At 39.2% G+C, this 17,680-nt stretch overlaps 1 protein-coding gene across 1 annotated transcript in view; it reads right to left on the minus strand.

Annotated features, from left to right (window-relative positions):
* vwa8 (von Willebrand factor A domain containing 8) overlaps positions 1 to 17,680 on the minus strand; it is a 120,576-nt gene that overhangs the window by 64,504 nt on the left and 38,392 nt on the right. Inside the window, exons 23-25 of the mRNA XM_080786562.1 lie at positions 17,224 to 17,359; positions 16,238 to 16,360; positions 14,985 to 15,190 (exon numbers count right to left, since the gene is read on the minus strand). Of these exons, the coding sequence (XP_080642688.1) occupies positions 14,985 to 15,190; positions 16,238 to 16,360; positions 17,224 to 17,359 (465 nt within the window). The remainder of the gene's footprint in view (positions 1 to 14,984; positions 15,191 to 16,237; positions 16,361 to 17,223; positions 17,360 to 17,680) is intronic.

Below are 17,680 nucleotides of genomic sequence, written 5' to 3' on the forward strand. Positions count from 1 at the left end.
TCAATGAGCAGATTTACTGTTTTTGTGTCACTTAAAAGGCCGTAGTTCACATTCTGTATGTCTCTGTACTTTGGTGGTCACATTGTGTGAAAGAGGACATGTGTGGCTACAAAATGACCAAAGAACATGCGTGTAAAATGAATACTTTGGCCGGGACGACAATTTGTTTGGTAAATTTTCAAGGAAAGAATTTCAGTCTCCACACTCTAGTCAAAGAAGGCCCGCACTCTAAAATGGCACTAATTACGCGAAACGGCCTGCGATTGAACTGCGATTTCGGAAAAACCGTTTAACGTATTCGAATACGGTTTGAACCACGAAAAAGTCCAGAGTCGTGTGAGCGTTCTAAAGTTTAAATCACGTTTCTACGACAAAGTATGCCAGAGTAATGAGGCTGCAAAAGTGAGGTTGATTTAGAGATAAATCCCATACAAAGTCAATGGCAGGAAAAAACTATAAATAAAGTTAAATATGTTAAAAAGTATAAACTTTTTCAAAACAACTTTTTCACCAATGAAAGTTCAAAGATAGATGAACATTATAAAGTTTGAATGAAGTTTCAAAGTGAAAGTATGACGGAGTAATAAGAGCTCAAAAAAGTTAACTGTGAAAAATGGGACCTTTCTTCCATCGACTCTCATTATAAAGGATGTAAAAAAAAGTAAAAAAGTTAAAAAGTATAAAAAGTATAAAACTTTGTAAAAATAAAAATACAAGCAAGCATAACTGCAAAGAGCTGAACAGTTTGAAGTTTGAACTAAAATTCTAGCATAAAGTATGTGGAAGTAGTAGGTGACCGAAAAAAGTGGCGGAAATTGGAATAACGAATAAATATAGACTGTGGATAACTATTGTGTGCTCGCTGTGGCGAGCCCACAATAATAATAACTAGACAACCTCGGAGAGGTCGCAATTTTAAAAAATTGCAGAGTGTGGTTGCCGCAGTGGCTTACATATATATACCCCTCCCACTGATATTGCCAGCCTGTTACAGTTTCAAGTCACACCTTAAATCGTGTGTAAGTAATTCGGAGGGGATTTAACCCCCGAAATTCTGGTTTTTCGACAAACGTTACATTTATCGCGTTTGCGGCGCCCCCTATGGATGAAAATGGAATTGCTTTTGGAACTCGGTTGAACGAACCACCCCGGACATGTGATTCAAATTTTGGATGGATTGGACATTCCGTTCGTGATTTATGGCATTTTTCGTGATATAGGCCCCTCCTACTGACTTCGGAAGACGATTACGGCCGAACGATACGCACTACCGAAAATCTGCGTTTCTGTTTTAATCGGATGGGTCCAGAGATCACGTGTACAGATTTTTGTGAGATTTGGACAAAATCTGTAGGAGGAAAAGCAAAAAGTGTGTTTTGGACAAAATTCAAAATGGCGGAAAATCCATCATGGCGGAAATGGGCGTGGCCTATATGGGGAGATGCGTCATGACCCAAGGAATCCAGGGAAAAAATAATTTTGATTTTACGACATACGGTTCAAGAGTTATGAGCCAAAAGGTAAAGTGGGCTGTTATAGCGCCACCATGAGGCCGACCTAAAAATATATATTTTTTATTAATTTTAGTGATAATTAGGAAATATTCCTCCAAGTTTTGTAACTATAGTGCTTACAGTCTCAGAGGGAAAAATACTTGAATGTGATTTTTTGCATTTTTCCATTGAAGTCAATGGGATAATTTAATTCACTAATAAATTCATATCAATTAAACTATACAACATTTCTCTTAGCAAAGTACACGCCATCGATTCCCGATTTTTCCGGTCAATTTGACATATGGCTCAAGTGCGTACAGTCAAAACTGAGGGAGGGGTAGTGCGTCAAAATAAAGACTAGTGGAAGAAAAATAACTAGAAAGGCAGTTCCTGTAGAAACTGCGTGGGCTCGCATAAATTGCAATGTATAAAGTTTTTGCCGTGTCAAGTTTGAAACTCGGGGACCGGAGTAATAGTGTTCCCATTGGTGGTCTAAATCCATAATCAATATTTCGGGACTGTAGCATATTGTAAACAAAAGTAGAAAATGTATTAAAGCTGAAGTAAAAGTAAAAAAAAAGTATGAACATTTGGAAAAACTATAGTTTAAGCATAAATAACTGCATAAAGCGGAATAAAGTATGTGGAAGCTGTAGAAGTGTTTTTAAAAGTTTTTCTTTAAATGAAAAAAAAAAAATCTTTATTAAAAAAATTCAAGTTTTTTATTTTAAGTAAAAAAAAAAAAAGAGGTTAAAGTTTTTTTTTTTTTAAGTTTTCATTTTTTTCAAAAAATTACTTTTTTTTCAAAAAATTACTTTTTTTTCAAAATAATACTTTTTTTTCAAAATAATACTTTTTTTTCAAAATAATACTTTTTTTTGGGAAAAATACCTTTTTTTGGAAAAAATACTTTTTTTTGGAAAAAATACTTTTTTTGGAAAAAATACTTTTTTTGGAAAAAATACTTTTTTTGGAAAAAATATTTTTTTTGGAAAAAATACTTTTTTTCATTTTTTTGCGTGCGTGCGTGCGTGCGTGCACTTGCGAGAGCTGTGTAAAGGCCAGCCAATAGGAAGACAGGGTGTGTGTGTGCGTGTGTGCGTGCGTGCGTGTGTGCGTGCGTGCGTGCTCTTGCGAGAGCTGTGTAAAGGCCAGCCAATTGCACAAATAGCAGACCTACAAGCTCACAAGGTATCGCAGAGCAACTCATTGAGATCTTGTAACTTTAATGTCAGCCCTGTAATTAAGCCCTTATATGTCTCAGCTGTGGAAGTAAAAGACTTCCAAGTTCTATGCCAGTACTATGACTGGGAGATTACAATGGTTCTGAAGGGGGGAAAACTATGCCCCGAACAAATTGCTCTATCGCAAAAAGTAAAAGTCGAATGCAAATATTTTTTTCGCTGTGAGTGGCCTGAGATATTGAGGTACACCATGTGCGATTGTGGTGTTGGTACGATTGAAAATGTGGTTATAAGAGCGAGTTAAGAATTGTCAGCGCGATAATTTCCTCGTAAGAATTATACAATGGAGGTCAATGAGCAGATTGACTGTTTTTGTGTCACTTAAAAGGCCGTAGTTCACATTCTGTATGTCTCTGTGCTTTGGTGGTCACATTGTGTGAAAGAGGACATGTGTGGCTACAAAATGACAAAAGAACATGCGTGTAAAATGAATACTTTGGCCGGGACGACAATTTGTTTGGTAAATTTTCAAGGAAAGAATTTCAGTCTCCACACTCTAGTCAAAGAAGGCCCGCACTCTAAAATGGCACTAATTACGCGAAACGGCCTGCGATTGAACTGCGATTTCGGAAAAAACGTTTAACGTATTCGAATACGGTTTGAACCACGAAAAAGTCCAGAGTCGTGTGAGCGTTCTAAAGTTTAAATCACGTTTCTACGACAAAGTATGCCAGAGTAATGAGGCTGCAAAAGTGAGGTTGATTTAGAGATAAATCCCATTCATTGTCTATGGGAGGCAAAAACTATAAATAAAGTTAAATATTTTAAAAAGTATAAACTTTTTCAAAACAACTTTTTCACCAATGAAAGTTCAAAGATAGATGAACATTATAAAGTTTGAATGAAGTTTCAAAGTGAAAGTATGACGGAGTAATAAGAGCTCAAAAAAGTTAACTGTGAAAAATGGGACCTTTCTTCCATCGACTCTCATTATAAAGGATGTTAAAAAAAGTTTAAAAGTTAAAAAGTATAAAAAGTATAAAACTTTGTAAAAATAAAAATACAAGCACCCATCACTGCAAAGAGCTGAACAGTTTGAAGTTTGAACTAAATTTCTAGCATAAAGTATGTGGAAGTAGTAGGGTGCCAAAAAAAGCGGCAGAATAAAGAAACATAATAAATATAGGCTGGCAATAACTAGTGTGTGCTCGCTGTAGCGAGCCCACAATAACTAGAAAGGCAGTTCCTGTAGAAACTGCGTGGGCTCGCATAAATTGCAATGTATAAAGTTTTTGCCGTGTCAAGTTTGAAACTCGGGGACCGGAGTAATAGTGTTCCCATTGGTGGTCTAAATCCATAATCAATATTTCGGGACTGTAGCATATTGTAAACAAAAGTAGAAAATGTATTAAAGCTGAAGTAAAAGTTAAAAAAAAGTATGAACATTTGGAAAAACTATAGTTTAAGCATAAATAACTGCATAAAGCGGAATAAAGTATGTGGAAGCTGTAGAAGTGTTTTTAAAAGTTTTTCTTTAAATGAAAAAAAAAAATCTTTATTAAAAAAATTCAAGTTTTTTCTTTTAAGTAAAAAAAAAAAAAGGTTAAAGTTTTTTTTTTTTAAGTTTTTTTTTTTTTCAAAAAATTACTTTTTTTTCAAAAAATTACTTTTTTTTCAAAATAATACTTTTTTTTTAAAAAAATACTTTTTTTTCAAAAAAATACTTTTTTTGGAAAAAATACTTTTTTTGGAAAAAATACTTTTTTTGGAAAAAATACTTTTTTTGGAAAAAATACTTTTTTTGGAAAAAATACTTTTTTTGGAAAAAATACTTTTTTTCATTTTTTTGCGTGCGTGCGTGCGTGCGTGCTCTTGCGAGAGCTGTGTAAAGGCCAGCCAATTGCACAAATAGCAGACCTACAAGCTCACAAGGTATCGCAGAGCAACTCATTGAGATCTTGTAACTTTAATGTCAGCCCTGTAATTAAGCCCTTATATGTCTCAGCTGTGGAAGTAAAAGACTTCCAAGTTCTATGCCAGTACTATGACTGGGAGATTACAATGGTTCTGAATGTGGGAAACTATGCCCCAAACAAATTGCTCTATCGCAAAAAGTAAAAGTCGAATGCAAATATTGTTTTCGCTGTGAGTGGCCTGAGATATTGAGGTACACCATGTGCGATTGTGGTGTTGGTACGATTGAAAATGTGGTTATAAGAGCGAGTTAAGAATTGTCAGCGCGATAATTTCCTCGTAAGAATTATACAATGGAGGTCAATGAGCAGATTGACTGTTTTTGTGTCACTTAAAAGGCCGTAGTTCACATTCTGTATGTCTCTGTGCTTTGGTGGTCACATTGTGTGAAAGAGGACATGTGTGGCTACAAAATGACAAAAGAACATGCGTGTAAAATGAATACTTTGGCCGGGACGACAATTTGTTTGGTAAATTTTCAAGGAAAGAATTTCAGTCTCCACACTCTAGTCAAAGAAGGCCCGCACTCTAAAATGGCACTAATTACACGAAACGGCCTGCGATTGAACTGCGATTTCGGAAAAACCGTTTAACGTATTCGAATATGGTTTGAACCACGAAAAAGTCCAGAGTCGTGTGAGCGTTCTAAAGTTTAAATCACGTTTCTACGACAAAGTATGCCAGAGTAATGAGGCTGCAAAAGTGAGCTTGATTTAGAGATAAATCCCATACATTGTCAATGGGAGGGAAAAACTATGAATAAAGTTAAATATTTTAAAAAGTATAAACTTTTTCAAAACAACTTTTTCACCAATGAAAGTTCAAAGATAGATGAACATTATAAAGTTTGAATGAAGTTTCAAAGTGAAAGTATGACGGAGTAATAAGAGCTCTAAAAAGTTAACTGTGAAAAATGGGACCTTTCTTCCATCGACTCTCATTATAAAGGATGTTAAAAAAAAGTTAAAAAGTTAAAAAGTATAAAAAGTATAAAACTTTGTAAAAATAAAAATACAAGCCACAATCACTTCAAAGAGCTGAACAGTTTGAAGTTTGAACTAAATTTCTAGCATAAAGTATGTGGAAGTAGTAGGGTGTCAAAAAAACGGCGGAATAAAGAATAACTAGAAAGGCAGTTCCTGTAGAAACTGCGTGGGCTCGCATAAATTGCAATGTATAAAGTTTTTGCCGTGTCAAGTTTGAAACTCGGGGACCGGAGTAATAGTGTTCCCATTGGTGGTCTAAATCCATAATCAAAATTTCGGGACTGTAGCATATTGTAAACAAAAGTAGAAAATGTATTAAAGCTGAAGTAAAAGTTTTAAAAAGTATGAACATTTGGAAAAACTATAGTTTAAGCATAAATAACTGCATAAAGCGGAATAAAGTATGTGGAAGTTGTAGAAGTGTTTTTAAAAGTTTTTCTTTAAAGGTAAAAAAAAAAAAAACTTTATTCAAAAAAGTTGAAGTTTATTCTTTTTAAGTAAAAAAAAAAAAAAAGTTGAAGATTTTTTTAAGTAAAAAAAAAAAAAAGTTGAAGTTTTTTCTTAATAAGTAATTTTTTTTTTAAGTTTTCAATTTTTTCAATTTTTTTTCAATGTTTTATTTTTTTCATTTTTTTTCATTTTTTTCATTTTTTTCATTTTTTTCAATTTTTTTCAATTTTTTTCAATTTTTAATTTTTTTTAAAAAATATCAAAAAAAAAAAAAAAAGTTTTCATTTTTTTTGCGTGCGTGCGTGCGTGCGTGCGTGCGTGCGTGCGTGCACTTGCGAGAGCTGTGTAAAGGCCAGCCAATAGGAAGACAGGGTGTGTGTGTGTGCGTGTGTGCGTGCGTGCTCTTGCGAGAGCTGTGTAAAGGCCAGCCAATTGCACAAATAGCAGACCTACAAGCTCACAAGGTATCGCAGAGCAACTCATTGAGATCTTGTAACTCTAATGTCAGCCCTGCAATTAAGCCCTTATATGTCTCAGCTGTGGAAGTAAAAGACTTCTATGCCAGTACTATGACTGGGAGATTACAATGGTTCTGAATGCGGGAAACTATGCCCCGAACAAATTGCTCTATCGCAAAAAGTAAAAGTCGAATGCAAATATTTTTTTCGCTGTGAGTGGCCTGAGATATTGAGGTACACCATGTGCGATTGTGGTGTTGGTACGATTGAAAATGTGGTTATAAGAGCGAGTTAAGAATTGTCAGCGCGATAATTTCCTCGTAAGAATTATACAATGGAGGTCAATGAGCAGATTGACTGTTTTTGTGTCACTTAAAAGGCCGTAGTTCACATTCTGTATGTCTCTGTGCTTTGGTGGTCACATTGTGTGAAAGAGGACATGTGTGGCTACAAAATGACAAAAGAACATGCGTGTAAAATGAATACTTTGGCCGGGACGACAATTTGTTTGGTAAATTTTCAAGGAAAGAATTTCAGTCTCCACACTCTAGTCAAAGAAGGCCCGCACTCTAAGATGGCACTAATTACACGAAACGGCCTGCGATTGAACTGCGGTTTCGGAAAAACCGTTGAACGTATTCGAATACGGTTTGAACCGTCCAGAGTCCAGAGTCGTGTGAGCGTTCTAAAGTTTAAATCACGTTTCTACGACAAAGTATGCCAGAGTAATGAGGCTGCAAAAGTGAGGTTGATTTAGAGATAAATCCAATTCATTGTCTATGGGAGGCAAAAACTATAAATAAAGTTAAATATTTTAAAAAGTATAAACTTTTTCAAAACAACTTTTTTCACCAATGAAAGTTCAAAGATAGATGAACATTATAAAGTTTGAATGAAGTTTCAAAGTGAAAGTATGACGGAGTAATAAGAGCTCAAAAAAGTTAACTGTGAAAAATGGGACCTTTCTTCCATCGACTCTCATTATAAAGGATGTAAAAAAAAGTTTAAAAGTTAAAAAGTATAAAAAGTATAAAACTTTGTAAAAATAAAAATACAAGCCACAATCACTTCAAAGAGCTGAACAGTTTGAAGTTTGAACTAAATTTCTAGCATAAAGTATGTGGAAGTAGTAGGGTGTCAAAAAAACGGCGGAATAAAGAATAACTAGAAAGGCAGTTCCTGTAGAAACTGCGTGGGCTCGCATAAATTGCAATGTATAAAGTTTTTGCCGTGTCAAGTTTGAAACTCGGGGACCGGAGTAATAGTGTTCCCATTGGTGGTCTAAATCCATAATCAATATTTCGGGACTGTAGCATATTGTAAACAAAAGTAGAAAATGTATTAAAGCTGAAGTAAAAGTAAAAAAAAAGTATGAACATTTGGAAAAACTATAGTTTAAGCATAAATAACTGCATAAAGCGGAATAAAGTATGTGGAAGCTGTAGAAGTGTTTTTAAAAGTTTTTCTTTAAATGAAAAAAAAAAAATCTTTATTAAAAAAATTCAAGTTTTTTATTTTAAGTAAAAAAAAAAAAAGGTTAAAGTTTTTTTTTTTTTAAGTTTTCATTTTTTTCAAAAAATTACTTTTTTTTCAAAAAATTACTTTTTTTTCAAAATAATACTTTTTTTTCAAAATAATACTTTTTTTTGGGAAAAATACCTTTTTTTGGAAAAAATACTTTTTTTTGGAAAAAATACTTTTTTTGGAAAAAATACTTTTTTTGGAAAAAATACTTTTTTTGGAAAAAATACTTTTTTTGGAAAAAATACTTTTTTTCATTTTTTTGCGTGCGTGCGTGCGTGCGTGCACTTGCGAGAGCTGTGTAAAGGCCAGCCAATAGGAAGACAGGGTGTGTGTGTGCGTGTGTGCGTGCGTGCGTGTGTGCGTGCGTGCGTGCTCTTGCGAGAGCTGTGTAAAGGCCAGCCAATTGCACAAATAGCAGACCTACAAGCTCACAAGGTATCGCAGAGCAACTCATTGAGATCTTGTAACTTTAATGTCAGCCCTGTAATTAAGCCCTTATATGTCTCAGCTGTGGAAGTAAAAGACTTCCAAGTTCTATGCCAGTACTATGACTGGGAGATTACAATGGTTCTGAAGGGGGGAAAACTATGCCCCGAACAAATTGCTCTATCGCAAAAAGTAAAAGTCGAATGCAAATATTTTTTTCGCTGTGAGTGGCCTGAGATATTGAGGTACACCATGTGCGATTGTGGTGTTGGTACGATTGAAAATGTGGTTATAAGAGCGAGTTAAGAATTGTCAGCGCGATAATTTCCTCGTAAGAATTATACAATGGAGGTCAATGAGCAGATTGACTGTTTTTGTGTCACTTAAAAGGCCGTAGTTCACATTCTGTATGTCTCTGTGCTTTGGTGGTCACATTGTGTGAAAGAGGACATGTGTGGCTACAAAATGACAAAAGAACATGCGTGTAAAATGAATACTTTGGCCGGGACGACAATTTGTTTGGTAAATTTTCAAGGAAAGAATTTCAGTCTCCACACTCTAGTCAAAGAAGGCCCGCACTCTAAAATGGCACTAATTACGCGAAACGGCCTGCGATTGAACTGCGATTTCGGAAAAACCGTTTAACGTATTCGAATACGGTTTGAACCACGAAAAAGTCCAGAGTCGTGTGAGCGTTCTAAAGTTTAAATCACGTTTCTACGACAAAGTATGCCAGAGTAATGAGGCTGCAAAAGTGAGGTTGATTTAGAGATAAATCCCATTCATTGTCTATGGGAGGCAAAAACTATAAATAAAGTTAAATATTTTAAAAAGTATAAACTTTTTCAAAACAACTTTTTCACCAATGAAAGTTCAAAGATAGATGAACATTATAAAGTTTGAATGAAGTTTCAAAGTGAAAGTATGACGGAGTAATAAGAGCTCAAAAAAGTTAACTGTGAAAAATGGGACCTTTCTTCCATCGACTCTCATTATAAAGGATGTTAAAAAAAGTTTAAAAGTTAAAAAGTATAAAAAGTATAAAACTTTGTAAAAATAAAAATACAAGCACCCATCACTGCAAAGAGCTGAACAGTTTGAAGTTTGAACTAAATTTCTAGCATAAAGTATGTGGAAGTAGTAGGGTGCCAAAAAAAGCGGCAGAATAAAGAAACATAATAAATATAGGCTGGCAATAACTAGTGTGTGCTCGCTGTAGCGAGCCCACAATAAACATAGGCTGGCAATAACTAGTGTGTGCTCGCTGTAGCGAGCCCACAATAAGTGGAAGTGGAATAAAGTGTTACAATTACAAGAGTCTGGTTGCCCTGTTGGGCAACCACACTAATAAAGTGTTACAATTACAAGAGTCTGGTTGCCTGTGGGCAACCACACTAATAAAGTGTTACAATTACAAGAGTCTGGTTGCCTGTGGGCAACCACACTAATTATTATTATTATTATTATTTTTTACATGTAGCCCCTTTTATATAAACATTTTAGGAGTGAATACATATATGTTTAGATGCCTGTGACAGCCTCTCAGCTGGTCAAACAATGCTGCTCCGCTGTTCTACGACAGAAAAACTGGTGAGGACAAAGCGTTCAATTTCAAGCTTTGCCGGAAATGGTAAATGCCGAAAATGTCGGTAATTTCGGCGTGCACCCATATTTTGGTGTACGCACGGTTGATAAATGAGGGCCATAGTCTAGCGGACCAGCATCCTGCCGGGTGCAGGACTAACACAAGCTGATGCTCCTTCTCTCTAATGAGACTGGAACTAGTTAAGTTAAGTTAATCTCTAGCCAGCCCGTAACACTTTTAAGGGGAAGTCAAAAGGTAGGTCCTTGAAAGGGTTCAGGCTACAAAGTATGTGTTCTATGTGTATTTTATGAGATGTTTTGAATAATACATTTAGCTTAAGAACTTTTGTGAATGCATTGTGCAATATATATTGCTGTTAGCAGTTTCAGTCAGTCAATTAAGAACAATGTACCACGTAGGACATCCTACACGGAGTTGACTGCATTGACCAGGCTTCATTGTAACGAGACGCTGTACTGGCCCGGGTGTCTAACTGTGATAACTAATAAATGGTTACGTGATTGATGAGCGAGCAAAAAAGGGGTAATCCAACATCCAGGGTTTGTCGCTGCCTGCTAAATTATTGATTTACCACAGATTCAAACCTCATCAGTGTTTGAGATCTCCTTTTGTGGTATCTCTCTCTCTCTAGTGCTATCTGTCCCTCATTTTATGCCATTCTCTCACACAGTCTCTTCCTATCCCTCTTTTCTTGTGTCTGTTTCTCTCTTCCTCCCACTCTATCTCTCTCTCTCTCTCTCCCTCCCACTCTCTCTCCCTCCCTCTCAGGTAGTCGCTATGTCCCCAAGACTTCTAATGAGGCGAAATCTCTAAGGGCAACCGGCAGACCTTAAAAAGACCTTGGAACAGATGTCCTCTATGCGGACAGAAGAATGTGACTCAAGCTGTCATTAAACACAAGACACTTTGGAGTGTGACGTGCACACACACGGAACACACACACGAGCACGCGCACACGCACACGCACACACACACACACACACACACACACACACACACACACACACACACACACACACACACAATGTCCCTGATCTTTCTTCTTCCTGGTGATTAATGGCAAGGTTGATATAAATAGCAGCCTATAGATGCGAGAGAACAGGCGGGAGGTGTGTGTGTGTGTGTGTGTGTGTGTGTGTGTGTGTGTGTGTGTGTGTGTGTCTATGTAAACATAGTGTATGGCCACTGGACAGTGTGTACCGTGTGCCATGTTGTTCCTGTCCTGTGCGGCTGGACAGTGTGGAGAGGCTGCTCAAACATTACAATAGCTCCATCTTTAACCACTTAAACCCAGTCTATTCTTAGTAAAACAGACCTGCGACTGCACATGTGGCGACGGTGTCTACACCAAAATGTCTTCGCCTCCTAGAATAGGGATGTGGCATTACACGCTCTCTAGTCTCTCTCCGTTCTGATTTGGCTTTATTTGGCCTTAATACATGCATTTATAATGGGAGGTTTCTGGGTTAGCCACTAAAGCCCCATTTCATACTTCATTGTGCTATCACGAAATGCCCAAAATAGGGATGGACACCAGATTTTAAAGTGGTTAACCCTTGTAAAAAGTCTGAAACCATAATGCAGTGATTCACAAGAGTAATCGTCGGTGCCTTCTTCTGTGCGATGGAGTGGTGACGAAATACAGTAAGTGAGGCGAAATTGTGTGCGCGTATCTACTGTATGTGGGGAGGTGCAGAGCGCTGCTTTGACCGCGAGGAGACCTCATGTTGAGGACACATGCGTGTGCTTTGACAGTGCTACAGTCTATGTGCTATGATGACAGCTTTTTCCTATATATATTTCTATTTCTACCTCCCCCACCCCCGCCAGCCTCATTCTTTCTCCCTTCTCCTGAAAGCTAGCGTCTCCCTTCCACTCTCCTGTCCTGCCTTTCATTTCATTCCGACTTGCCAGAAGGAAAAAAAAAGGCCAGGGGGAAAAATTAGAAAAGAGACAAGAAAGAATATATGGACATATATTCATTCAGCTCAAGCCCAAATGGCTTCTTGTATACCCATTAATCCATTTTGACCTGAGAAAATGTCTTCTACATCCTGACAGTTTTCTGAAAAAGCTATGTTTATATGTCAGTCGTTCTTCGATTTTTTTCAAAAATAGCAGACCTACAAGCTTGTAGCGCGCCACTCGGTGGCGCGCTATGAGCTTGTAGATCTGCTATTTTTCAATAGCTAAAGCATAACATAATGCCAACACCAAAAGGGGTTCCCGCCCCAAAATGGGTTAATGTGGGCAACTACATTTTGTGTGTATTTAATGAGATGGTGAGATATTGAATGGATTGGTACGGGCCAGGATGAGGCCAGGACATGATCTTAACTCTCTCTCTCTCTCTCTCTCTGTCTGTGATCGATGGGCCTCATCCATTATCCAGGCTGTCATGGAGCCGTTATGGTCGTGCATCAAAAACAGCTAATCTAACAAGCACAACACATGACATAATATACGTGATAATTATTACCCCACCCCAAACTGTATTTTCACAGTACACAGGGAATTACCATAGGTGTGATTGTGGGACAATCTTGGCACCGTGCAATTGTCTTGACAACCGTGAATGATGTGTGTACAGTGTATACAGTGTGCCCACTGTATTATATCGGCCACATGGCGTCTTACGTCGTTATTAAAGTCTATAGACTTGGCTGGCAAATGATTTACATCATGAGTGCTCTAAACAAACCCATAGACTTGGCTGCCATATGACGCAATCTTCAAAAGCCATGCATTTGAATTTAAGGGCCAGCTCATTCAAGTCACTCCATTGGCTCCCGAGTCCCTACATATTGGCTACAAGGGGCCAGTGAGTGAGGCGCTCCAACGTTGAAGCGCTGGGCCCTAGTGGTAAGAGGAAGGACTGCAGGCGGACCCGTGGATTCATGACGAGGAAACCCTGTGCAGCTGGGGCTTTAACATTGAGCGCTCGGTTGCACTTCCGCATTTGGACCACCAAAATGTGGTGCCCAAATCGAAAAAAGGCGGAAGTAGACGGTCCTTCCGGGTGCTTCAAAACGCCACTGAGCAACTTCCACTGACATGAATAGTGGAGGGGGCGGAGCTTCGCGCCAGATCAGTCTCTATCCTTTTAATGCTCTATGATTGGCTATACATGGAGGTACTTCCTTGGCCTGCTGGCAATGTGCACAAAAACTGGTTCAGCGGTTCGCAGGATTAGCCCAGATATACACAGACAGACACACACACACACACACACACACACACAGATGGGTCCTCTCATAGACAGCTGCCGTATAGACAGACAGTCATGCCATAATAACTCTACGGTGCCAACGGGGGATCGTGATTTGCGCCATCTGCCGCCCACCTACTCGGACCAGGTCGAACCGGCGTCTAGTGAAGTATACACTTTGTGCTATACTTCAATACGTTATGCCTCATGCTGTAAACATAATATTAAAAATGTCATTTTAAAGAAAAGGTTTTTTTGCATTTTAAATACTGCTTAGTAAATGTGTGTATAACAACTGCATCTATTTTTTGTGTGACTATTTATTTTTTAAATAATTCCTTAATCAATTTAATACAATACGTTTTGTTTCAGCTTACTTATTTGTAGACTCTACAGTAGACTTTACCTAGGTTACCGTTGCATCTTTGCTTTGCATTTAGGCCTATTTGTGAAACCCAGAATAAAAGTAGGCTATCCTTGTATGTGTGCGTGTGTGTGCAACTGTGCGTGTGTGTGTACATGTGTGCGTGCGTGCGTCTGTGTGTGTGCGCGCGTGCATGTGTGTGTCAGGGGCACTAATCCTGAGGGGGACAAGGTGGTCATGATAAAAAAAGGTACCTGCAAATCGATGATTGAATATTTTTTTTGAACGTTGTAAAATGTACTTGTGCACATCCACATACCGCTAACCTTATGCTTAATGAAAGTGAATAGCTGATTAACCAGCTGCAAAGCGTCCATCGTTAAATAGATGGCAGAGCGCCATGGCACAGAGCACACTCCCTTTTAAATGGACGAGAAAGAGGATATTTGATATTTCAGCTTAATCCGACCCATCTCACAGCTACGCAGCGGTTACTCTGCCCTTCTCCGGTTACAACAAGAAGTCTGTTGAGTGTTGACCCATTATTCCACAACACTGTGTTGTCAATGGTAGGCTATTGGTAAAATTCATTCATTATGTCTCATTTAAGTTGGCACCTATAGTTATGATAAATTCGGTTAAAGTACGAAATATTAACGGTACTATTCCAATAATCTGGTGTTTTGTAATTGTTTCACTGGTTCACTTTTTTACGATTACTGTAATCAGGGTAAGACATTTGAAGGCTACTTCTATCATTTGTGTATTTCTTTAAAGACCCCATGATATGTTTACAATAGCCAATGTCATAGTGCATGTAACCTCACTGTCTGTGCCTGTAGTTCCAATGTCATAGTGCATGTAACCTCACTGTCTGTGCCTGTAGTTCCAATGTCACAGTGCATGTAACCTCACTGTCTGTGCCTGTATAGTTCCAATGTCATAGTGCATGTATAACCTCACCGTCTGTGCCTGTAGTTCCAATGTCATAGTGCATGTAACCTCACTGTCTGTGCCTGTATAGTTCCAATGTCATAGTGCATGTATAACCTCACCGTCTGTGCCTGTAGTTCCAATGTCACAGTGCATGTAACCTCACTGTCTGTGCCTGTAGTTCCAATGTCATAGTGCATGTATAACCTCACTGTCTGTGCCTGTAGTTCCAATGTCATAGTGCATGTATAACCTCACTGTCTGTGCCTGTATAGTTCCAATGTCATAGTGCATGTAACCTCACTGTCTGTTCCTGTATAGTTCCAATGTCATAGTGCATACAACCTCACTGTATGTGCCTGTAGTTGCCGTTACCTGGAGGTGTTTGACGATGTTGACCACCTCTCGGGTGGAGTACGGGTAGGTGATGGTGCCCTGGTCGGCCATGGCGCGCAGCTCCCCGAAGGCCGCCACGAGCTTCTGCAGCGTGGCGTCTGGTACATCCGGGCCGTACCGCTTCAACATGGCCAGCTCCGCGTCGGGCTTTGGGTTGTCCACGGCATGGCAGCTGAAGATGTCACCTGTCGAGCGGGACAACTGGTCGTTCAGCTATACTCTTTCAGTGTTCAACGCTGTTCAACTGACGCGGGTTGGAAGTTGACTCAAAGAGAACCATGGTAAGAAAGTCAGTAAGAAAGTAAGTAAGTAAGAAAACGTCTACTGAAATCTGAAGGATGGTTTTCAGCGTCACCTGCTGCCTCACACACATACAGGACAACATTTAATGCTAACCCATAACTGAGGGTAATATGTATGCACACCATGTCTTATCTATTGCAGGATCTCAGCCCTGATGGGGTATTTTGGTTAATGACTGTATGCAACTCAGTGAATGCACTTCACTAGTAGGTACGCATTATGTAAAGTGCACATACATGTTTCATAGCAATTTGGAGATACTGGGCTGTATTTTGCGTGTCTTAAGTACCAGGTCTTATTCCCTAACTTGAGTAAACTAAAGACCTGGAGGAGTGATCAATGCCATTTGGCTATTCTGAGTGGCCAAAGAGTCTTTAGTTTACTCAAGTTAGGGAATAAGACCTGGTACTTAAGACACGCAAAATACAGCCCATAATCATGTGTCCGAACTAGAGGAAAGGCAATGGGGGTCACCGATATCAATAGGGTTCATCCTCCCAAGAAGCATGAAGGTGCCCAGCTAATTCCATGGCAAATCCAGATAAGAGTTTCTGAAATCTTTTGTTTGGGTCCAAAGTGTTGAACGGATGGACTGACTCACATTGCCCATCCCTAGAGCCCCGCTGCTAGCGGGAACACAACATGACCTTGTTTGCCCGAGTTTGTCCCGATGCTGAAACCATGTTTGTTCCATTAATAAGCGAATGGAAATAAAAAGATCATCTTGGTGGGGGGGGACATTCTTTTTTAACCTTTTCGGTTACATGACACAGTCAAGAGTAATAAAGGCGAGATTAGATCATTTCCCATAGTGGTTATTCATCAAAGAACTGGTTTAACATTTAATAAAATGAAGATCAGCGCGGAACATCTACCAGGAAATGTTGTGTGTGTGTGTGTGTGTGTGTGTGTGTGTTACTGCAACGAACCCAGAGCTCCGAAGAAGTCATTCCCCAGGAAAGGGAAGCCAGGTCGATTAGCCAGGACCAGCATCCTGAAGTCTGGGTGCATGGCTATAGTAGTGGTAGACCTCCCCATGGCCTCACTGGAGTCTTAAGAATGGACAACACGTTCATAGTTAGTACAACACACACACACACACACACACACACACACACACACACACACACAGTCACACACAAACACCCATAGTGTTGATCCTGATAGCGATCGGTTAGGTCTGAAATTCGTCAGCTGATGTTTACATTCCTCCAGTAGGGGTCTACTACTTACAGTAGGTAACGAGTGGAAAGAGTACTGTAAGGTGTTTATGCAGCGAGCTGCTGGTAGCGGTCCGGTCCATAAAGGCTTTTTATCATAATCCTAAAGTGTTTGTCTTTTTGGGGACAACGAATGTTCTATTTGTACACCTAATGGCCCCCATCCGAGACACGTTTCTGTTAACACACAATGAGTGTGTGTGTGTGTGTGTGTGTGTGTGTGTGTGTGTGTGCGTGTGCGTGTTTTGCGTATAAATATACTTAGTTTTTCGTTTATTATATCGTGTAGTATTTCCCTCCACACAAGAAAATAGCAGAAGTTTTTGTTTGCTCCAAGAATAGGGACGCCAGGGTTGACTTGACGTGTAGTACGTCATATATTCAATGTGCATGTATTTGTCTAGGTGCATCAACGTCAAGGTCAAGGTAAACTTTATTGTCCACAAGGGAAATTTGTCTTGGGCTTTCACCCCGGCTACAGCCACACATAAAACATCAACAACAATACATTACAGAGGAAGACACAACATTACACACATGATGTGGATAATCTAGCCTCACGCAGTTACCGCTGTTTCAGAGCCTCGTTCAGCATCTTGGTTGATGTGTTCGTGTGTGTGTGTGTGTGTGTGTGTGTGTGTGTGTGTGTGTGTGTGTGTGTGTGTGTGTGTGCGCGTGTGTGTGTGTGTGTGTACCCGAGACGATTCTGCGTCCGTCGGCCAAGATCATCTCTCCGCTCTCCACCAGGGTTTTGAGGATGCAGGTGACGTTGGTGGGGGCCTTGTCTGCCTCGTCTATCACCAGGATGTGGCCCAGTTTCACAGCTTTCACCTGGACACAAGCACACACACATTCATCTATTAGTATTAGTTGGGTTAGTTCACACGCCAATCACACAAAAAGCAGTACTATGTCCTTGACTTGAGACATCGTAGTTCAGGGGTCCTCAACTAGAAATGCTTAATCAGACCAGTGTGTGTCCAGTGGAAACCTCGTATGAATCTGATCTCAGGTCAGAATGGGTAAATAAGACCAAGGTCCAGTCTCGTGCGCACGCAAATAGAATTGCGGGTCGCTGACCACGTGGGCCCCACGGGGTGGGGCTGCCCCCCTCCCCTATAGAAACAACTATGCCTGTTTTAGTACAGTCAA

The sequence above is a fragment of the Protomyctophum bolini genome (assembly GCF_963924005.1).
Source record: "Protomyctophum bolini genome assembly, chromosome: 16".
NCBI lineage: Eukaryota > Metazoa > Chordata > Actinopteri > Myctophiformes > Myctophidae > Protomyctophum > Protomyctophum bolini.